Source organism: Mauremys mutica, chromosome 7, assembly GCF_020497125.1.
Source record: "Mauremys mutica isolate MM-2020 ecotype Southern chromosome 7, ASM2049712v1, whole genome shotgun sequence".
Classification (NCBI taxonomy): domain Eukaryota; kingdom Metazoa; phylum Chordata; order Testudines; family Geoemydidae; genus Mauremys; species Mauremys mutica.
The window spans coordinates 36,777,284-36,801,524 of record NC_059078.1 but is presented as its reverse complement, the minus strand read 5'-3'; the positions used below and the strand labels follow the sequence as shown (position 1 = coordinate 36,801,524).

General features: G+C 42.4%; 1 protein-coding gene across 1 annotated transcript in view; it reads right to left on the bottom strand.

The window, feature by feature from the left end:
* EFCC1 (EF-hand and coiled-coil domain containing 1) overlaps window positions 1–24,241 on the bottom strand; it is a 91,112-nt gene that overhangs the window by 5,849 nt on the left and 61,022 nt on the right. The window contains exons 3-6 of the mRNA XM_045025055.1: window positions 14,412–14,557; window positions 9,639–9,774; window positions 8,751–8,916; window positions 70–228 (exon numbers count right to left, since the gene is read on the bottom strand). Of these exons, the coding sequence (XP_044880990.1) occupies window positions 70–228; window positions 8,751–8,916; window positions 9,639–9,774; window positions 14,412–14,557 (607 nt within the window). The remainder of the gene's footprint in view (window positions 1–69; window positions 229–8,750; window positions 8,917–9,638; window positions 9,775–14,411; window positions 14,558–24,241) is intronic.

Here is a 24,241-nt window from a genome sequence, read left to right as displayed (position 1 = left end):
ATCCTTTTCAGTTTGGGAGAGACACCATCAAAATCAGTTCTCGTTCTTTGGACTACTTTCTTGCCGTACCAGGTCTTGAAGTTGTTGAAGAAGCTGTAAAACATCCATGAGCTTTTCTTCCACCAGTGACAGCCTAACTCTCTCAGTCTCCAACATCTGTAGCTCCATCTTCAACAATTCAGTCTCCTCCACCTTTTGTTGCAGTTCACCTAGCAATGGGCCTTTCATCTGGACAACGACACAGGAAGTTAAAAGCACTGGAGCTTTTGTTCTCTTGCACAATAATCGCAAAGCTAACTTTTTGTCCAATCTGGTAAATGTCAGTTTGCTCCAGAAAACTATTCTGATGGGAAATTCTTCACTTTGTTCTATTGCTACATTTCTTTAAGGCACTGAATAAATAGCTGCTAGGAGGTGCATTTGCTCTTCTACTTCATGATATTTCATTCAACATTTGGTGCAACCAGACTACTCAAAAATTGTAACTGTTCTCATTCTGAATTCTGTACTTCAGCCTTTCTTATATCTATATTTTTCAAAGAAAGATAATGCAGAGAGGGCTCTGCTTCTCTCACAACTATTTTCACACTTTTTTCTACCCATCCACTATGCATAGAACACAGACTTATTAAATAAAGTAATAAGTAGGTGATTTAGTTAGCAAGTTTCTTGTAAGCATCTTGGGAAAAGTGAGTCTTGGGGAAACTTTTAAGACCCTGATGCAGCAAAGCATTTAACCACATACTTAAATGGGGAGAGGTCAGTGGTTTGCAGACCAGCTCAAGAAAGCCCGGTTCAAATAAGGCACTGAAGCAGGCTGAAGAGTAGCCTATGGAAGTACTCATGTGCTTAAAGTTAAGCATGTGATTAAGTGGTTTGTTGGATCAGGACCTTCCTGAGTTACTGCAAAGCCAATCTCCAGGACTGTCCAGTAACCAATAAAACATGGATCTCCCACATTCTCAGTCAGCATCCTAACTACCAGGCTATAGAATCAGTTTCTCTCCCAGTCTTTCCAGTTGGAGCTGTTCCACTTTGTAAAAGTAATTAAATATTTTGTGAGACAGGCCAGAGAGATACAAACTCTGTAGTCAGTCTCCCACATCTCTGGCAAGTGCTCTAGCCACCAGCCTATATATTTTGATGGAACAAAGTCATGTTGAAATATTTTTGACTAGTTCTAAAACCTCTCTTCATTTAAGCACTTGCACAAGTGCTTTGCTGAATAGAGGTGGATTTCTTAAGTATCTGCTTAAGCACTTTGCTGAATCGGGGTCTTAAATCCTTCCTCACAACTTACTTCTTCCAAGACGTTTACAAGAAACTGTCTAAGTCATCTACTTATTTGTTTCATGTATTTTTCTTATGAGTTAAATGTTCATTTAGTGGCAGGAGGATGTCAAATGTTGGGAGGACAGGGCATGGGGTATCAAAAACTGGGTTTGGTGTAGAAGAGAGACAAGAAGGCAGCATTGTGGAGGAAGGGCAACTTAACATTTAACTTACAAGTTTCATATTTGTAAAGAAATAGGACTTGTGCCTGTCATCACCCTGATCACCTGGGTTGTATGTTGTATCCCTTTTCCCACCTCTTGCCTGTCAGATGCTACACTGTCTTTGGAACAAGAACTGTGTCTTCCTTGCTGGTTGGAAAATGCCAAGATGCTCATGTGACCTAAATAATAGTAACCAGCTCTGTGAATCTCTCTCTCCCATTTCTGTAAAAACAAGTTCAAATCCCAGTTTGGGATATATGTGGAAATAATAGTTCAGAACACAGATTGGTCATTAACTAATTTCATAATATCTTGGGAGGGAGGCAGGGAAAGAGACAGATGAGCATTAGTATCCCCATTTTTCAGATGGGGAAAATGAAATAAGGAGGTTAAATGACTTGTCTAAAGCCAGCCAGAAAATCCTTGTCAGAGCCAGAACTCTGGAGTTCCTAGCGGTCAGTTCCCATAGTCAGCCCACTAGCTAATTCTGCCTCTCAGAGCTCATGTTAGCCCCCTTGTTTGCATCATAAAACTGCCACTCAATATGGACTTCTAGAGAGATCTGCTCACCAGAGGCCCAGGACTAGGAGAGGTAGTGCTGGTCAGGAATGCAGTGCATTGGGCAAGCTATTAAAGTGAGCCTGGAAAGCATCTACTGGAAAAGTGCTTAGATTAAATATTAATGTCTGACTTTCATGAGCTCTAAGCTCCTTCAATTAATTAAATCAAAATAAACCTCATATCCCATTCATTACTAGACCCAGGCAGAGCACACAGCCTTCCTAAATATTATCATTCTTTGCAATTATTTGCTGCAAAAAGAAGTCAAATATATTTATTCTTACTGTATTTATGAACAAAATCCTATGGGATAAATTTCATGTTTTCTGGTTCTGTTAATCCCTTTTTGTTATCTTTATTAGTTTTAGCTGTATAGAATATCAGGGTTGGAATGGACCTCAGGGGGTCAGCTAGTCCAACCCCCTGCTCAAAGCAGGACCAATCCCCAGACAGATTTTTACCCCAGTTCCCTAAATGGCCCCCTCAAGGATTGAACTCTCAAGCCTGGGTTTAGCAGGCCAAGGCTCAAACCACAGAGCTACCCCACCCTACTGTAACAGGGCCCCTTCTGGGAGGGGAAGCAAGAGAGAGAGAGAGAGAGAGCACTGTACCAGAGTAACTGTAGGCTTTAAACTAAACAGCCACTTCTTAGATTTTATTTGGCAGAAAATATTATCCGAATCAACGTTTACTAATTGGGCAAAACGTCACTCCTCCCCCCTACCCCCCACCCCCACTTCCAAGAGCAAATGTGGTCAGAGTGCAGAAGTGAGATAATCCTTGATCCACACAGAATCCTTCTAGAAGGTCATTTAATTTCTATGACACAGCTGAAAAGTATGTTTTAATTGGCACTTGCTGCAGCATCAGCTGAAAACTAGCTGCCTCCATTAGCCACACATGACCTTTACTTTATGAGCACCTCCAGCTCCTCCACCCTACAGAACAACGTACAGTTTGGATGACTTAGTCTATATCCTCTGCCAAATAGTGATTTGAGAGTTCCTCAGTGAACACCCATTTTGAAGGAACTAAGCAAATAAACAAATAGTTGTCTGTACATACACCCAACATAATCACCATCACTGGGGAGCAGTCAGACTGAGGCATAATTAATGCTCTCTGAGGTTGTGGGGAGGGAATTGTCTGTTGAGAATTAATCTTACTGCTTCTTTCAGTTAGCAGAGTTCCTCCTTTCCTCTTCTGCACTGCAGATATCCTGCACATCGTAGGAGCTGCCCATTACAGAGAGAGCCCTGCAAATCTGTGGATACCTACTTTATAGCCGCAGATATCTATGGATAATTTTTGCGAATTGGATGTGGATACAAATTTTATATCCGCGCAGAGCTCTAGCCAACACATGAAGCAGAGCTACATTTCCCCCTCACATCAGTACAATGAAAGGGACAATATATAAATGAAAAGGGGCGGGGGGGGGAGAGGAAAGGCTTTTATCTGCTTAATCAGAGCACTTCTCTCTCTTAAAATGTTCTGGGACATTTTCCCAATATTCTAGCCCCTCTGACCCTCTTCTCCTGCACCACCTTCCTAATGTGTTGGGCAGCAGCTGCTTCTTTCACACACAGCTATTCTGAACCTGAGTCCTAACAGCCCTCTGCATTGACAACCAATAGGAACCCAATCTGCCACTTTGAAGAGATTTTTTCAGGGCATCTTATCTTTAGCTACACTGGGGGAAAAACACACATGAATTTATATGTCCTCTGCTGCCTGCTACTGCAAGGCAGCAGCCCTATGCTGTTCACCTTCAGTCACTGAACAAACCCTTCTGGAAAAAACTCATTCTTTTCTCTGTAGTTTGCATGCCGCTTTAATTCTGCCCACCCAGCATTCAGCTGTCCAATGTCATAACCACCTGCTTTAGTTTTTATAGATACTCTGCTCAGAATATCACGGGATATTTCTGCTATTGTCTCCTTGTCCCAGGCTTGCCTGTGGTGCTATTTCTTCTGTGCCTCCCAATCTGCTGCTGTTATACTAACTTTCCCAAGACAGTTCTTACTTCTTGATGCTCTATCACCTCCTACTATGAAATAGATGCTAGTTTCCCTTCATCTCCTAGTCTGTTTTGTTTACATCTAAGATGCCTATAGTTGCTTTTGGTGCTTTATTGTTCCTCCAGCAGTTGAAGATGGTGGCTCAATGTAGGTTGAAAAAGTTCTCCAAGGTAGTTTGCTTCACATAGGCTATATCTATTATCTTCTCTCACCCCAATTGTTGCAAATTAGATGATTACTATAATAAAGTATAGATTGTTCCCTAAAATAGATATGGAGGAAGGATGATCGACTTTTAAGGCACTGGACTGGGACTCTGGGTTCCAGTTCCAGCTCTGTTATAGACTTTCTGATTGGCTGTGAGCATGTCGCTTAATCTGTCTCATCTGTGAAATGGGGATAATACTTCCTTACCTCATGAGGTAAAATTCATTACTGCTTATGGGGTGCTCACATACTAACATGATGAGTGCCACAGAAAAACCCAAACACAAAACCAGGATATAGAGATTTGATAAATATGTTTGGCAATTTAGTTTTTTACTAGAACTCCTTTCTTTCTGTGTTCATCATTGTTTGGTATAGAATCTGCTAATGAATTGTCCCTATTTGAAAACTCTGGACCAGTTTCAAAAGTGGGGACTCATTTCCATCTGTGTGTGTCATAACTATAAAGGGAAGGGAACAGCCCTCCTGTGTACAATACTATAAAATCCCTCCTGGCCAGAGACACCAAAATCCTTTTACCTGTAAAGGGTGAAGAAGCTCAGGTAACCTGGCTGACACCTGATCCTGGCTCTCTGTCCCTGTTCAAATCTTGGTGGGGGGAAGGCTTTTGTTTGTGCGCTCTTTGTTTTGGGCTTGTTCGCTCTTGGGACTAAGAGGGACCAGATGTCAATCCAGGCTCTCCAAATCTTTCTGAACCAGTCTCTCATATTTCAAACTTGTAAGTAACAGCCAGGCAAGGCATGTTAGGTTTATCTTTGTTTTCTCAACTTGTAAATGTTCCTTTTTGCTAAGAGGATTTACCTCTGTTTGCTGTAACTTGGAACCTAAGGCTAGAGGGAGTTCCTCTGGGCTCTATGAATCTGATTACCCTGTGAAAGTTATTTTCCATCCTGATTTTACAGAGATGATTTTTACCTTTCTTTCTTTAATTAAAAGCCTTCTTTTTAAGAACCTGATTGATTTTTCCTTGTTTTAAGATTCAAGGGGATTGGATCTGCACTCACCAAGAATTGGCAGGGGGAAAGGAGGGGGAATGGTTAATTTCTCCTTGTTTTAAGATCCAGGGGTTTGGATCTGTGTTCACCAGGAACTTGGTGGAGAAGTCTCTTAAGGCTACTGGGAGGGAGATAGTCTGGGGGGAAGGTAGACAGAGTTTCCCAAATAACTCTTAAAGGATTTGGGTGGTGGCAGTAAAACCAGATCTAAGCTGGTAATTAAGCTTAGAGGTTCTCATGCAGGTCCTTACATCTGTACCCTAGAGTTCAGAGTGGGGAAGAAACCTTGACAGTGTGTACTTAAAAAAAAAAAAAAAGAGAGAGAGAGAGCGAGAGAGAGAGAGAAAAAAGCACATGCAGACACAACTAAAGGTGCAAACTCGCACTTGTGCTTGGAAATATTCTTGCATGATTACCTATTTGCACACAAGGGCGCATTTTTGACAGGTGTAAATTAATTCTCTACTTTTTGATTAATCTGGCCTTGCAAAGCTGAGGCATTTGTTTAGAGCACAAAGCTTTGTAAAGTGCCAATATAGCTTTAGAATTTTCTCATGTTTTCCTCAATCTATCATCTAGGACTGACACCTTCATTAACCTGTCTTTGGTAGATGGTACTTAGACTTTTCAGTTATTGAGAACTGGAGCTCACTATAAAATGAATCAAAATTAGCTCCTCTTTAATCTTCCATTTTTTGTAGTCTTAGATTGGATCAATGATTGGTCCATATGTGCAGCTCTTGCTCTTCACCTGCCTGCTGATGTTGTTTGTGTGATCTTTCAGAATTGTTTTTGTAAATCTAAATAACAGAGCCTGTTGCTATGTGTGTGCTAGCTTCCCCAACACACCATGGAAAGTGACAGCTTGTTCTCAGTGATTTCTTCATTAAACCAGGAAATGCATTTAATTTGGTGAGAGAGGGTATTAAGAGTTTTCCTGCACACTTTTTGTGGATTTAGAAAGTTCAGGTGAGCATTCACTTTTTCAAAACTGATCTTTGATCCTTTCAAGATCACTATCTCTTATTGCCAAAGAGCTTTGTAGCAGCAGTAGCACCAAGCTAACCCACCAACTAAAATGATGCCTTCATACCAGCGATATACAGTACATTAGATGAATTGTAAATAAGCTAGGCTGTAATGGACTGTAATCTGGACTGTAATGACAAAGGCAAATTGATTCACAAATATTGATTTTTAAATTTGTGGTTATGCTACAATCAATGTGAAGTTTATCTCTTTTTTTGGTATGATTTTTAGGAAAAGCTGATATTTTTATTCTGGAATTCTAGAATAACTACTGAAAATTTATAATGGGCCTTTTCTGAGCAAGTTGCACTGAACGCGTATCCATCAGCAGAGGTTATAAAGCAGACAACAGGACATTCCTAGCTTTGCAAAAGGAAGATGAATACATCTAAAAGTGTGAGTGGAAGGCAAGGAAAAGAGGTAAACATGGCCACCATCAGTAAGAACAGAGTGAGTTTTAGCTTTTTACATGGTTGATGTTTAAGCAGCACAAAAGCAAAGCATTCCATTAACCTAGGTAATATTACAGGGATACATTGTCATAGAACCTAGTGTACTGACAGTATTCAATCACCAGTACACTGTACCAGGTGCAAGTATGTCTTCCTTTCATTTTCCACACTTTTTCCCTAAGCAAATTTCATTATGTGTGGGGGTGGGAGGGGGGAGCATGTCCTTGAAACAGAAATCTTGATAAAGCCACTGAGTGGCAACATGCAGAAAAGTTGAAGATTAAGCTATGAATTTAAACAGACTTTAGTGGTTAATAAAATCATTCCAAAAACACTAAAGTCCACAAACTTCTTTTGAGCAAAGGAGCATAAAACAGCCAGTTTTTGATTGTGAAGCAGATGAAACTTTGGAACAAATTAAGCTAAAACAATGTGAGGTGATAACATTTTTATAGTATTCACAATTTCTGGCATAGAAACAAATGAATTGCCATACCCAGTCGGGCAAGTTGTAAGGCAGTTTATGACCACATTTTCTCCTCCTTCCCTCCTCCCCACCCCTTCAGCTGTACCAAGGTACAGTCAAACCCCGCCATAACGCGCCCCGCCTTAACGCGAAATCGCATACAACGCGATCGCAGGTTGGCTCTCCTTTAAGGTACAGTATATTACAGTATGATACTGTACCAATGGTCCCCAACACCATGGCAGGGGAGAGAAGCCGCAGCCCGCACCTGCTGGGGACAGAGAATTCTGAGGCTGCTGGCGCCGGTGCTCTCTGTCCCCGGCAGGCAGGGAGCCGCAGCTCCTCTTGTAGCCGGAGGGAAGCCGCGGCCCCACACCTGCCGGGGACAGAGAACTCCGGGGCTGCAGGCGCCGGTGCTCTCTGTCCCTGGCAGGCGGGGAGCCGCGGCTCCTCTTGTAGCAGGAGGGAAGCCGTGGCCCCACACCTGCCGGGGAGAGAGAGCATCGGCGCCCGCAGCCCTGGAGTTCTCTGTCCCCGGCAGGCGGGAGGCCACAGCTCCTCTCCGCTGCTGGGCACTAGGCACCAGGGGCACTAGGCAGTGCACCTCAATGCACCGCTTTGGGGACCACCTGACTGATTTGAAACCCCGCTATACCGCGACCCCGCATTTAGCGCAATGGGATTTTTTGGACCCCAAAGGTCACGTTATAGTGGGGTTTCACTGTATTATATGCTACTTACTTGCTCCTCTGTTGTACAGATGACTAACTGCGCCATGTTCTGTATTCATTACTTTTAAATACCTCTATCAGGGAAAGACTGGTGGCATTTACACAGATGAGTAGCTGAGGTTTTGTGCATTTAAATAAGATTAGGTGAAAATACTGAGACAGCACGTGTTTTTGGAACCTTGAAGTTATGTCCACACTAGAAATTAAGGTAACCCCAGCCCCTCAAGGCTGAGGTTGAGATTTTCCTTCTGTCAGTGAGCTGCAAGATTTACCCTAAGTTGAGCACCTGCAACTGAACCAACTGGAGGTGTATTTAAAAAGGTTATTTTGGGGGACTGGTGAGAAGATTGATAATAGGATATGTGAAGCCTTTCACCCAGTGCTGAGATACCACAGGGGAGCCTTGTATTTTCTGCACCTACTCTCAGCACTCTGTTCTCCAGGGCTATCAGTCCTGCGCCTTTTCCAGCTATTAAATCCACATGGATATCTGACAGAATTTTAAACACATAATTTTGTGAAAATAGCCTGCGTTGCACAGTATAGTCCTTCAGATCCATGGACGTTCATCCAATAGTCATATTGGAAGTGCTGTTGCCATGGAAAGCTAGGATGTGGCCCCGATCCTGAAGTGATGACACTGTGGTGAGGCATCAACAAGGTTGATAACGCTAACAGAAATTAGATGTAAATACAAAACATGAGTATTTAAAATATTTATGAAAAGAATCCTGTGTGTACATAAAATAATGTAAACCTCGCACTTGTTACCTCCTTCATGTTTGTTTCCAGTTTTTTCACTTCGTTCCCTTTCATTTCAAGCTGTTCAGTTAACATGGTGATTCTCTCTGCTAGCTCCACAGTGGCATTCTCATGGTCATCATTATTGGCACTCCCAAAATAAGACATCAGTTTCTTCACCATTTTGTCATCACATCTATATTTGAAAAAGAAAAGTTAGCGAAACCTCCCAGCCAAGGTCAATCTGCTTAAGAGCTATGACCGATTTCCTGCTGTTCTCCTGGCATCTCATAAATTCAAACTCGTGACTTTGACCTATTGAGTTCTTTATGGTTTGGGTCCCTATGATGCTGGTTTCCCATCCCTTCTTAGCTGACAGCTGAGATCAGCTGAGGTGCCAGAACTAACAGCTTCTACATTTGTACAGCTGGAAAGAGACTGGGGGCAGACTGGAAAGCCTATTCACTCATGGCTTTACTGGAAGGAGGATTATGATGGAAAAGATCTTTTCTGGTGTGTAGGGGGAGATTTCCCAGAAGGAATTAAAATCCATGATGATTGTTTATGCAGTAAAGACTTATGTGATATGTTGGGGTATGGGTGTAGAGAAAGATTTCCCTCTGGCATGTGGACCTCTTTTTATTTTCTTCTCTAGCATTGAGTAAAGTTTAGACACATGCACATACCTTCCCCCTCCGCTCCCCAATACCTCACTTTCCTCTCTGACTCCTGTTAGGATCAGGTGGGTATATTACACCCAGTCTGGGTCCTGTGACTGGAGGATTTCTATCTTTTGTTTCTGTGAAATAGTTGTATGGCTTCTTACTGAAGCCACAATACTTCTGAAATCTTTAAATCATGCGATACAATTTGCAATGGGACAACCAAAGCCTAAACACTAATCTCCATGAAACATACCCACTTCCACAACAGGGAACCCTGTCCAGAAGTTTCTTCAATTCAGCCACCTGGGATTGCTGGTCCCCTATCCACTTCTCCTCCTCTTCATCTGAGGCAGCCTGGCCCTCCACAGAACGGAACATCTGATCTTCCACTGGGGAAAAGAACAGCCACTTAGCTGGAGCTCAAGCTTGGTCATGCTCATCACCTTTTGGATACTTAATTCTCAACTCCATCTATTTAGGTGAAAGTGAATCACTTTAAAATCTAAGATGCTTAAGAGGGAAATGGCATATTCACATAATAGCATAAAAATACTCCCATAGCTTTTTAGCAGCATCTGAGATAAAATTAGTGGTTCTAAGATTTGATCCACTGCAAACAAATATGTAGTGGGCGGCATCAGCAACAGTTTTGTTCTGAGCATTAATCCCTGAATTTACATCAGTTTAAATCAATTTAAATGTGGTCTTTCATTTTTAATTGTTTTAATAAAGTGCAGTGTCAGATGATTAAAATGCACGGTTTCAGTAGTTAGCAATTGTTGTTTGCAGTGTTGTTGTTGTAGCCATGTTGGTCCCAGGATATTAGACAAGGTGGGTGAAATTATATCTTTTATTAGCCCAACTTCTGGTGGTGAAAGAGACAAGCTTCTGAGCTGTGTAGCTTGAAAGCTTGTATCTTTCGCTAAGAAAAGTTGGGCCAATAAAAGATATGAGCTCACACACCTTATCCCACAAAGTCAGCAAGTCAAACCATCTATAAACAATTGATAAAGCTTATTTCTTCACAAATATAAAGTTATTAAACCTTAAACAATATTTCAAGTACAGTGTATGTGCACATTTAGTTATCGTCTGTTCAGGAACTTAGTGTTTTTAGTGTAAGGTATTAGCTTTGTGTGTATGAACAAGTGATGGTGCCCTCTAGAGGCAGGCATAAAAAGAAGATATGAGATCTGCACCTTCAACCAGCTAAAGGCTTGAGCTCAAGTGGTAGAGGCTTGTGTATTAGGAATTGAAGAACCAGAGTTCTAATCTTAGCTACTTCTGTGTCTACTTGTGTGGGGGAGAATGGGAGATTTATATAATTGTCTGCAGACTTGAATTTTATTTCAGTTGGCACCCAAACTGTGCTGTAGCCTGCTGCCTATGCATTTGTTACAATAAACTACAATGTTCACGCAGTCCAGGAAATAAAATTCAGCCATCCTCAAGATACAGACCTCTTCTGCTCAAGTTTAAAGAACAATATCCATTAGCTGGCACTAGTGGTAGGGTTTGTTATGTAATCCCTTTGCCTCACCCTCTATTGGCAGAAGGGCTGTAATCACAAACATTTGGGTAGGTCTGATGTATTGTATTCTATCCATTAGAGGGCAGTGTTGTTGCACATACGTACAGGCCAATACATTCATCTTTTACCTGGCTACAAGCCTAAATGATATGATACCAGCTCCTCTGTCAGGTATATTTTCTATAATTAAAAAAGGCAACCTGGTTTCTAATTATTTTTTTAAAATACTGGACAATGGCATGCTAATCCAATTTGCCTTCAAATGAAGTTCCATTTACCTAATTGATGGGTTATCACAATCAATAATTCATCTGCTGAGCAGGAATAAACCTTAGTTCCCTCCAGTATTACATAGAGTGTCTGTACATTTATATTGCAATACTTAATACTACGCAAGTTAACTTCCTAGAACTGCTTTTCCTTCAGAACTCTTCCCACTGCCAAAACAAAGAATTCCTTTCAGAGCTTCAATCTGTGATACATTATTAGTACACATTTTTGCATAATCACTTATATTATCTTGCTAATGGAGTGCAACAGAAAAGGGATCCGGGTTACAGTGGTTGAGGGGGTAGCAGAATTGTTGATGAGCCACTGGTGTTGCAGAACAACATCAATTCCTTTAAGATTTGCAGACGGTCATGTTTGTTCTAGTCAGTGTCGCATATGCCACGTGCGATACACAGATTAGCTCTTTACAAATGGGGGGGAAAGGACACAAACTTTCAGGCAGCCCTAATGCCTGAACATTTGAACCACTATTTATTACTTTTTCCATGCATGGAAATGCCACTTTCTCTAACTGAACATGTCCACTTACACATCCACTACTGTCATCACAATAGAATGACATAGCAGACGCTACCTTTTACATGTCCTCTACTTCCTATGGTTATTAGGACTGGAAACCAGAGAGACAAGTGAAATCTCTTTCATGGTGCTCCGAACAGCCATATAAATTGCATAAGACAAATATTCTCAGGCTTGTTAAATCTAATTCTCTAATCACATGTTGTTCAACAATAGTTACACATACTTTTCTGCAATGAGAAATTAAAATTTATAAAAGACCTACAAAAATAAATGCATGAAATCATATTACCTGCCAACCCTAGAGCTGTGTGAAGCTGACTAATTTTGTTTGTGCAGCTTTCCAGGTTCATTCTGAGTGATTTTTGTCACTCCTGTCTTTCAACACCCAAATTGGTCTTTACTGGAGAAAATGTCTATTTTCATATTGTAAAGGTGTGAATATGATTTTTTTTGTGTCGTTCTTGATAGGAAAGACATTTAAACTAGAAATATAGGTTATTTTAGCTTGGAAATGAGGCCTGTCTTTGCATTACGAATGTGCCTACCTTAGCAAAATGTTGTGTGAAAATGGGCTCACTTTTTAGTTCCTAACAATGTGGGAAATTTTGAAATTTCAAGTATTTTGCATTTGAATATTTTGCAAATCTCTGGTCAGCTCTTCATCCAGGATTTCCGGATTTTAAAATAGCACATGTAAAAATTGGGTGGTTGTGAATGTGTACAGATCTTAGATCCATTAGTAAAGATCTTTTCACTTATGCAAATATGTTCCCATGGGAGACCTGAGGATTTACACCCTCTCTCAGCTCACCCCCGCCCCATCATAAACAGCCTATGTAAAGGCCATCATCTTTCCAGCAGAAAGTTGGATGGGACACCACCTACAGACTTTTAAGTGCCTCACCTTCAGTCTGTTCGAGAAGACATTGATCAATGCATGCTCTGAACTACCCATCTCCTGAGTGCAGCTGAACAACTTGTCTAAGGCTACGTACGCACTTTAGCTTACGTTGGTATAAGTTACCTCACTTGGGTGTGAATAAGCCATCCCTCTGAGCAACATAAGTTACACTGACCTACGCGCCGGTGTGGACAAAGCTATGTCAGCGGGAGAGCTTCTCCCACTGACATAGCAACCGCTGCTCATGGGGGCTGGAGTTAAGTCAATAGGAGGGTTCTCTCCCGTCGACTTAGAATGTCTGCACTAGCAGCGCTACAGCGGCAAAGCTGCACTGCTGTAAAGCTCTGTAGTGCAGCTATAATCTTATGTTATGGCTACACTTGCAAATTTGCAGCGCTGCAGCAGGGTGTGAAAAAACACCCTCTGCAGCGCTGCAAATTGCGGCGCTACAAAGCGCCAGTGTAGTCAAAGCCCCAGCGCTGTCCGTTATTCCCCACAGGGAGGTGGAGTATGGACAGCGCTGGGAGAGCTTTCTCCCAGCGCTGGCGCTTTGACTACACTTAGCGCTTCAAAGCGCTGCCGCGGGAGCGCTGCCGCGGCAGCGCTTTGAAGCGCTAATGTAGCCATAGCCTCACATGGTAGTACGGAGTCACTGCCACACAGCAATCAGATCAGGTCTATGCTAGCCGTTTTGTTGTATTCAACTCAAATTAAAAGTACAGAGATGCCTTTAGAAAATCATGCTAGAAGCACTTCTTATTCCCACTCCCCTAGAGACACTCATACGCACAGCTGCACTCTAGCAGAACAAAATACCTGCTCATTTTTTATAATCAAGGACCCCGATGACATCTCTCTCTGTCTCTGGAGGGCATTATTGTATCACACTTCCAGGCATACACTTCAGACCTCAAATTTAGCTGTTCACCTCCAAATCTCTTCTCAATGGATTTCTTCTGTAGCACAATTTCTTACTCATGGTTAATTCCTAAGCAGCCTGACATTTGTCTTCATTTGGCTGTAGATGTGTCCAACACCACTAAGAGAAATTCAAGCTCTAAGTTTGCAATTGCTGTCTACTTGGCATATAAACCATTACCAGGATGAAGGACCTTAGGATAATAAGACAGCTTTCTTAAATGGCTCTCATCATTACAGCATGTAAACGAGTCAACAAAATTGTCATCCCATCCAGAGTCCCTATAATTCTTTCCTCTGTAGACGTCCAGTGGTATTCTGGGTAAATATTAACTAGCGCCAGTCTTGGGAGACCTAATGGCTTTACGAGACTTTCAAACCGTAGTACATGCAATTCCCAGGGGAAATTGCAGCAAAACGGCATGTTTATAGCAGTAGTTAGTATTACATGCTCTAAACCAGTCGGATCATTCAAAATTACATAGGGGATAAGGTTGTTTTCAAAGAGCCTGTGTGGAATATTAACTGTGACTTGACATTCTTGGGTATTATTCACACAGCAGCTACAACCACTTACTAATAAGCAAGAAAAAAAAGTCACTCTGGTCCAGTGAATTCTAGGAAGCAGGTGATTTTTTTGAGTGTTAGTTACAAGTGACATGTTCCGGTTTTTAATAAACATAAGACATTTTTTGAGGGGAAGCTGACTTTTTGTTTAAGGTTTCAAAATTCATTAGAATTAGTCTGTGGCTTTGATTGTTCAAAATCTTTAAAGCAAATATTAGTTTGTCTGCTGAAAATCTGACACATCATTGAGGAAATAGAATAACTAGGGATTCTGCACTTATAAGGATTCTCTATACCATTCTCTGACATCCCTGCTCCCCCAGTGGGTGAGCTTCGATCCAGTTGCACAGCAGATAAACAGTGTCTTCCATCCAGTAGTGCTGCTCCTTCTTTTTGCTTTGTGCTGCCTCTTGAAGGAAGCTGAAGCTTCAGAACCTCTGACCTGGAGAAGAAAAGGCGAAAGAAGATGGACTTTTAGTAAACTTCCAGTAAACTGGATGAATGTGCCCAGCAGAGGCTGTTTCGCCCCATTAACCATTCTGCTAAAATGAAATTGTTCAGACATGCTTCGGAAGCACAGGAGCATCTGCATTCAATGCCTATTAAACATAGCCCTTGAGGGTAGTTTTAAAAGACTTTATTAAGAATCAGAGGAAGATGGAATTAAACTATTCTTGGACTTGGGCATTAATAATTAAACAAACATTACTTATAGCTTTTTGTTAAAATTCAAGATGTCTGTAAAACATGTGCGGACACAGTCTACTTTGGCCATAAAATCTGCCTTCTCCACTGACACTGATTATGTGCTTGATTTTTCCAATGTGGGCCCCTACTCAGAGCAGCAAATCCTGCATTTGGACACTTACGTTGGTGCTTAGGTTTATAAATGTCAGTTTTACATGCTTAAGCACTGGCCCAAAGTTGAAATTCACCCTGTTGAGCAGAGTTGGTGCAAGGCTCTTCAGGGAACTTAACCCCCACTTAAGCTTTTAAAGTCAGCGCTAAGCAAGGTTTTAAGTATCTCTAGGTCTTTGTGAGGGGTCCTCTGCACTGGAATGACTGAATGGAGTGTAATATTAACAGTAATACTTAGCACTGCTATTGCTTTTCACAGGTTTAAATCACAAACACAGATAAATGAGACCTCATAATACCCACTTAAGGCAGGTATTACCCTCGTTTTATACATGGGGACACTGAAGCAGAGAGATTGTGTCTTGCCCTAGACCATGCTGCATCTAAAATAATACAAAAGCAAAAAATACATGTAAGGAAACTTCCCCTATAGGCTGATTATCCCATAATTTTCCTCTTGAAGGTTTCTTGCATGTTCCTTTGAAGCATCTGATATTGGCCACTTTGTGAGACAGGATATGGAACTACATGGACTGTCAGTGTGATCCATTTTGGCAACTTCTATGTTCCAATGACCACACTGCTTCTTTGCTGCTCATGTTCAAGAATTAGGTTCCCATAGCTTTACTTAAAAATATATATATAGATTTCATATTTTTCACTAGGACGTTTTCTAACTTAAATCATTCATTGCTGCTGTTGTGCACTTTACCTGTTGAGAGATGGTTCACAGCTCACAAGAATTCTTATTTAAATATATATGAAAGCAAACCAAATCCAGGAGTTTTACTTAATAAATCTCTTCAAATACGTCTGGGGAATTGATTTTGTTCCATGCAAGCTGGAATATTCCTTGCACTTAACGCACTCTCTTAAACATATATCAAAAGAAAATGAGAGCAAAACACTTAGAAAATTGGTCCTACTAAAACAGTTTTGTAACACGATCTTTTCATACAAGCCTTTCAAACACTTCCCACAGTTATATGCATACATTCAAGTGTTAGATACAAAACTCTATATAGAGTAATGCAAAGGCTGGTGCCAGGTTAAAAAGATAAGTATCATGGAGAGCTTTTGTTTAATCTAACACAGCTGCTGTCAGTTTCTAAGAAACTACATCAGTTCTGGCTCCTTGTGTGTGTGCACGCGCACCAGGCAAGTAGATCAAAATGTAACAGAAAAGGGCATTATTTAGAGCTGTCTGGTAGGGAAACAGCTGAATAAAACTGCTAAAAAAATGCTTCCAAGAATAGTGTTGGGTGTGCAAAAACAAACGATGTATTTCATTTACAATCTACAGTGATCCTTAGCTTAGCAACAGTTAGCTTTCCTATCAAAATAGAGGAGAATGGTAACCTTTAGAATGGGACCTGCCATTCATTTGTTCTGTACTAAATCATAATCTTGAAATCTATAACAGTCCTTTTAAAATAAGGCAATCATTTAGGTTGTGAAAGGTTAGCTTGTGGTACAGCTTTCAGTTAAAATCCAAATGATTTCCATATTTTTTTTCAGATGTTTTTCACAACATTCAAATGCAGGGCAACACATCAAAGGCATTACTTAAAAGTTTCTGTTGAAAGGCTTGTTTAAAATAATTGTCTGAGAAAACTCAGACTAAAATGTTGTTGTTTTTCTAAATAGCTAAAATATAACTCTGTTTAGAAGTTTGAAAAAGGCTTCTCGCCAACCCTTTGAGCAAGAGGATCAGCAGCATCTGTAAGTGAATCCAGGTTCCCCTACTGCCCTCTTGAATGCATAATAAATGTTGCTAAGATTTTTAAAAAATGGCTAGTGATTCTGGGTGCCTCACATTTGGGCACATATCTTGACTATGGATACCTTAAAGGTGTATGATTTTCAGAAAGTTCTGAGCAACCACATTGTGAAAATCAGGCCACTTCAAGGTTGGGCGCACTCTATTTCGAGCACCTCAATTTTTTGGGTGCCCAATTTACCAGTCATTTTTGCAATGATGCTCTTTAGTACCACTGTTGTAAGCTATAGTGTGCTGGGCTATTTACTGTGGAATGGAGTGGTTTTTGTTTATAAGGGATGTATATTATATATTATTTTTCAGAATGCAACCTTTCCCTCAACTTTTAAACAAAAATAATCTAGTACTCGATTCTACAAACACTTCCTACAAAAGCTTCAATGGCAGTAAGCACTACGTCTGGTAGTGTTTGGAGGATTGGGCCCTGTTTGGAACATTTACATGATTTGGACCTGTCACAGAGTAGCTGGTCTGTGAATAGACCAGGCCCAGCTCCTGTATCAGAGCAGGTGAGCCCAGGTAAGCTAATTAAACAAGGGCAGGGCTATAAAGACGTGTCAGAGGGCAGGAAGAGGAAGAGTGATTGGGGCAGCCTGTGCCTGGGGGGAGAGGGCTGGTGGTGGAGCTGTGAAGCAAGGGGCTAGGCGCCCAGAAAGGTTGCCCTGGATTGGACCCAATGTTCCTGAAAAGAAGCAGAGCTGGCTGGGACTGGAAAACTGCACAAAAAAATACTGGATCATCAAAAACCCTTGTAAGGGGTGACTATGAAACCCTAGGGTAAGCTAAAGGACTGTTTGTTTGTTTTTTACTTGCTTGTGTTGGGACAATAAACATTCTTAAAGAAGATGGGGTGGGGCAGCATGTGTTTGGAAGCTGGGGAGAAGCCCTGCCCTGTGAGGTATGGTGGAGAATGTGGGCACTTCGATCCGGCCTTGGTACAAAGGAAGAGTGAAGTGGACCTTTGGTGCCCAGGGAAGAGAGAGCCCCACCTGCAATACTGAGTGACCCCACACAGTTTGGGAAATAAGGGGAAAAATGGAGGCGGTGATCTGCCTGTTAGTAATGGGGCTGCAGCAGCAAGACAGCTGTGATACAGTGGCAACAAGAACTGCAGCAGCAGACTCAGGCTCTGCTCATGCAAATGATGGTGAACCAGCAGAAACATCAGGAGACACAATTTGCTGCACCACAGAGGGTGGCAAGAAGCCCACTTTTAAGAACTGTTACATAAACAGTTGGAGCAAGAGACGGCAGGCAACATGGTTGGTGATGCGACTGTGAGGTGGCTGGCCCCGGGCCTGGTGAAGTTGGGACCAGAAGATGAGCACAAGGCCTTCCAAACACTTGAGAGAGTGATGAGGACAACAAGCTGGGAGGAATTGACATGGGCAGCCTACATAGCACTATTCCTGATGGCTGAGGCATAGGCAGTTTACTGGGAAGCAAGTGATGATGAACAGGTAAACTCCTATCTGGTAGCGAAGGCAGCCATTCTGGACCGATTAGGGTGGAGTCCTGAGGCATATAAACACAGATTTCGAGTTGCTTCGTTTCTGTGATGAGCACAACCATAGGTAGTGGCCCAGAAGTTACGGGACCTTGCAGCCTGGTGGGTCTGCTCCAAAGACCAGCTCGATACAAAGGATCATGGACCAAATTGTCCTGGAGCAGTTTCTAAAGGTTCTGCCTATGGGAGCCAGAGCAGGGTAAGGCACTTTCTGCCGCCTCAGTCAGGGAAGCTGTTGAACAAACAGAGACTTTCTTCGAGGCTGAGGGACACAAGCGGCTGGGTGGTATGGCAAACTGAGGGAAGCTCCCTAGGGCCAAAAGTTGGGGGATACACAAGAGCTCCAGAGGCCCCAGGTAGTTCTACAATTTAATGGAAACATGCCTGGGGGTGGGAAAGGGGGCCCCTTGGCATACTTCAGATGTGGCCAGCCTGGGCATTTCAGACAAGAACGTCCAGTCTGTGTGTGAGTGTGATTATCGAGGCTGTTAATACAGCCAGTCTAGGGTCGGGGTCCATTTGGAAACGTTAAGGGGGCTTGGCCATACGTGCTATCAGTAGGTTGGGAGAAGTGGTGATTGAGGAACTCATAGACTCAGGTTGTAGGTGCACTCTTGTCAGAGAAAATGAGGTGAGGGTAGACCAACAAGGTAGACCAACATCTGCTGGTATACATCTCATGTACCCAGGGTGAGACCCATGTCTACCCCATAGCAGAAACTGAGCAGGAGATCCAGGGCCGGAGAACTCAGCTGCACATGGGTGTGGTCAAGGAGCTACCCTTGCCAATAATTCTGGGGAGATAATGGATAGGTTTCTCAGCCCTCATGCAGCGGGAAGTAGAACAGCCCAGGACAGGGAGGGTCTGGGGTTGACTGGAAAAGGAAATAAGGGGCTGAAAGCTGGAGTAAGGATGGTGAAGGGGGAGTGAAAAGGGAGCACGCGACCATCCCCAAGGCCTGCAGGAGCAGCTTAAATCTTTCCAATAAGATTTGGAGGAGGTAAGCACTTATGGGAAAAGATTATTAAACAGTATGTTCGGAACAAAAGTTAGCCTGGGTTCAGAGGGAGGCTGAGAAAGAAACAGCAATGCTTAACCCTATAGCAAGAACTGGCCTGTCTCGAAGTAGAGAAAAGTACTAGGGAATGACAGGTTTCAGAGTAGCAGCCATATTAGTCTGTATCCGCAAAAAGAACAGGAGTACTTGTGGCACCTTAGAGACTAACAAATTTATTTGAGCATAACCTTTCATGGGCTACAGCCCACTTCATCAGATGCATAGAATGGAACATATAGTAAGAAGATATATATACAGAGAGCATGAAAAAGTGGAAGTAGCCATACCAACTGTAAGAGGCTAATTAATTAAGATGAACTATAGTCAGCAGGAGAAAAAAATCTTTTGTAGTGATAACCAAGATGGCCCATTTTAGACAGTTGACAAGAAGGTGTGAGGATACTTAACAAGAGGAAATAGATTCAATATGTGTAATGACCCAGCCATTCCCTGTCTCTATTCAAACCCAAGTTAATGGTATCTAGTTTGCATATTAATTCAAGCTCAGCCATTTCTCATTGGAGTCTGTTTTTTAAGCTTTTCTGTTGCAAAATTGCCACCTTTAAGGAAGCTGGTAGGAACCCAAACAAAGTCTCAATCCCAGCAGGATACTGTGAAGACCCAGACAGGGCTGAACAAATGGTAGAGGACCAGATAAAGGGCTAAGGGTGGAAGCAGGGCTCCAGTACAGGAAGGGAGACAAAAATACCTATTTTTATGAAGGCTGTCAATCACAGTTAATTCACGCGATTAACTCGAAAAAATTAATCATGATTAAAAAAATTAATCACAATTAATCGCAGTTTTAATCACACTATTAAACAACAGAACACCAACTGAAATGTATTAAATATTTTGGATGTTTTTCTACATTTTCAAATATATTGATTTCTCACTTTATATTATTATTTTTATTACAAATATTCGCACTGTAAAAATCATAAACAAAAGAAATAGTATTTTTCAATTCATATCATATAAGTACTGTAGTGCAATCTTTTTATCGTGAAAGTGTAACTTACAAATGTAGATTTTTTTGTTGTTGTATAACTGCACTCAAAAACAAAACAATGAAAAACTTCAGCGCCTACAAGTCCACTCAGTCCCACTTCTTGTTCAGCCAATTGCTAAGAGAAACGAGTTTGTTTACATTTACAGGAGATAATGCTGCCAGCTTCTTATTTAAAATGTAACCTGAAAGTGAGAACAGGCATTCGCATGGGACTTTTGTAGTCAGCATTGCAAGGTATTTACGTGCCAGATATGCTAAACATTCATATGCCCCTTCATGCTTCGGCCATCATTCCAGAGGAGATGCTTCCATGCTGATGATGCTAGTTAAAAAAATAATGCTTTAATTAAATTTTGAATGAACTCCTTGGGGGAGAGTAGTCTGTCTCCTGCTCTATTTTACCTGCATTCTGCCATGTATTTCATGTTATAGCAGTCTTGGATGATGACCCAGCACATGTTGTTCATTTTAAGAACACTTTTACTGCAGATCTGACAAAAGGCAAAGGTACCAATGTGCGATTTCTAAAGACAGCTACGGCACTCAACCCAGGTTTAAGAATCTGAAGTGCTTTCCAAACTCTGTTCAGGATAGTGTGTGGTGCATGCTTTCAGATGTCTTAAAAGAGCAACACTCCGAAGTGGAAACTACCGTACCCGAACCATCAAAAAAGAAAATCAACCTTCACTGGTGGCATCTGACTCAGATGATGAATGTGAACATGCGTTGGTCTGCACTGTCTTGGATTGTTATTGAGCAGAACCAGTCATCAGCATGGAAGCATGTCCTCTGGAATGGTGGTTGAAGATGAAGGGACATCTGAATCTTTAGCGCATCTGGCACAGAAATACCTTGCAACACCAGCTACAACAGTGCCATGCAAATGTCTGTTCTCGCTTTCAGGTGACATTGTAAACAAGAAGTGGGCAGCATTATCTCCTGCAAATATAAACAAACTTGTTTGTCTGAGCAATTGGCTGAACAAGAAGTAGGATTGAGTGGACTTGTAAAGTTTTACATTGTTTTATTTTGAATGCAGTTATTTTTTGTACATAATTCTACATTTGCAAGTTCAACTTTCATGATAGACATTGCATTATAGTACTTGTAGTAGGTGAATTGAAAAATACTATTTCTTTTGTTTTTTACAGCACAAATATTTGTAATAAAAATAAATATAAAGTGAGCACTGTACACGTTGTATTCTGTGTTGTAAGTTAAATCAATATACTTGTAAATGTATAAAACATCAAAAATATTTAAATAAATTGTATTCTATTATTGTTTAACTGTGTGATTAATCGTGATTAATTTTTTTTATCGCACGATTAATTGTGATTTTTTTTAATTGCTTGACAGCCCTAATTTTTATGGCTCCCATCCTGAAAGCTGGGGAGCTCGCAGAACAATTAGAAGTGATGTGACGCATGTTACAGAACCCCAGGCATGAGAGAGAGCAACGGGCAACAGACCTGTGGTTCACTCAGGAGGAAAGAGGATGTTTAATCTTCATGGTCAATGAATCTGAGACTGAGGCCTGGTCTACACTAGGAGTTTATGTCGAATTTAGCAGCGTTAATTCGACTTAACCGTGCACCCGTCCACACCAGGAAGCTAATTAGTTCGACCTAGAGGGCTCTTTAGTTCGAATTCTGTACTCCTCCCCGACGAGGGGAGTAGCGCTAAATTCGACATGGCTATGTCGAATTAGGCTATGTGTGGACGGAAATCGACCTTAGTAGCTCCGGGAGCTATCCCACAGTGCACCACTCTGTTGACGCTCTGGACAGCAGTCCGAGCTTGGATGTTCTGACCAGCCACACAGGAAATGCCCAGGGAAAATTTGACACGCTCCGGCGCCTTGTGGATGTTCTGCAGGACCGCAGGCAGGAGGACAGAGCCCCCCTGCACTGTATCTGCAACCGCCCTCCCCCGCCACAAAGTCCCAAACCCCCCTCACCCAAAGTAACAAGAAGGAGGGGCGACAGGGGCCGTGAAAACTGTCACTGCACCCCTGCAGAATGCACAAATACAAGAAGGCTCTCATTCCCTAAATGCTGAGAACCCCTTCCCTTCCTGGCTCACCAAAGCCCCAATCCCAGTTTCATCCCCTAACTGTGTAGTTGATTATTAAAAGTAGTTTGCTGTTAATTACTATTTCCGTCAAGTTTTTCTACAGAAGACTGTCTGTGAAGGGGGGGGGGGGGGGGAAGGGGGTTGTTAATTGCATAGGACAGTCACCTTTACCAGGGTACAGACACGAGGGCAGGATCAACAGCAGGTCACACACACAGTGCAGTCAGTAGGCACCCTGGTCGGTCTGGGAGGTGTTTTCCATGTTCTGTGTGGGTGGGGGGTACATGACTTTGTGGCATGGGAGGGCGGTTACAGAACTTATGCGGTGGTCCTTGTCCCGGACCACAGAGCCACGCAGCAGGGGAATCTGTAACCGTCCTCCCCCGCCACAAGGTCACGTAGCCCCCGCACACAGAGTCCCGAAAAGGAGGGATGGCAGGCTCCGTTGAAACAACCAGTCCGGCACTGCGGACCGCTCTAGGCGCAGGAGCCTGTCATTCCTCGAGTGTAGAAGCGGTGTTAACATCACTGCACACCCTACCCACCACAGTCTGCGTCCCTGTTTCAACCTTTTAACACGAATTCATTAATAAAGAAAACGTTGTTAATTAACAATGTTCCATTAACTTTATTTTTAAACGTGTGTTGGAAGGGGGGAAACGTGGTGAACGGGGTATGTAACCGCAGAAGAAAGTCAACAGTAACTGAAGCAGGGGCAGGTTCCGCTTCTCTGTAAAGAAACTGAACAGTCACAGGTTACCCTGCTCCCTGAGGAACCTAGCTTTCAAAGCCTCCCAGATGCACAGCGCTTCCCGCTGGGCTCTTCTAATTGCACGGCTGTCTGGCTGAGCGTAATCAGCAGCCAGGCGATTTGTCTCAACCTCCCATCCCACCATAAAGGTCTCCCCCTTGCTCTCACAGAGATTGTGGAGCACACAGCAAGCTGCAATAACAATGGGGATATTGGTTTCGCTGAGATCCGAGCGAGTGAGTAAGCTCCTCCATCTCCCCTTTAGACATCTGAAAGCACGTTGAATGATGACAGTTACCCAAGACCACCCTCGACACATTTTTCCCCCCAGCATGCATTGTGGGGAAATCCCAGAATTCAAATGGGCAGCGGGGACTGCGGGAACTGTGGGATAGCTTCCCACAGTGCACCGCTTCCAATGTCGACACTTGCCCCGTTAGTGTGGACTCACAAAGTCGACTTTGTAAGGTCGATTCCACAAATTCGAATTAAGTTAAATCGAACTAATCAGGTAGTGTAGACATACCCTGAGTTAGAAACCCTGTGTGCAGACACTGAAAAACTTGTGGGTGCAGTGAGCTCGAAGTCCAGGTGGAGAAGATGAGATTGTATATTGACTGTGCCATGTGAGGCTGAGTATGAGACCCTGGCTCTACTGCACTGGACTCAGAAGGATGGGATTAGGGGTTTATTTCTGTGAGACTGGGTTAGGGTCCATGGGACTTGGGGAACCTTCTGTGCTCTCTCTGTTTGTGTAATGTCATATGGTTGGTTTGTTATGTTAAATAAATGCAGGGAAGGTTTTGGTTGGTTTGGGAAAATTTAGGGGTCAACCTTGATGGGGAGCCCTAGAGTATTATATGGAACCTTTTCTGAAATGTATTTTGGCTTGGGGTGGGGATGAGAGAAGCCCAATAAGGCATCTCACAGATCGAGACAAAAAAACAACAACAAGGCTTATTTTCTCTGAAAAGTGGGGAGGTATATTACAGGGTAGCTGGTCCCTGTAAGTACACCAGGCCCAGTTCCTGTGTGTCAGAGCAGGTGGGCCCAACTGAGCTAATTAAAGGGGGCAAGGCTACAC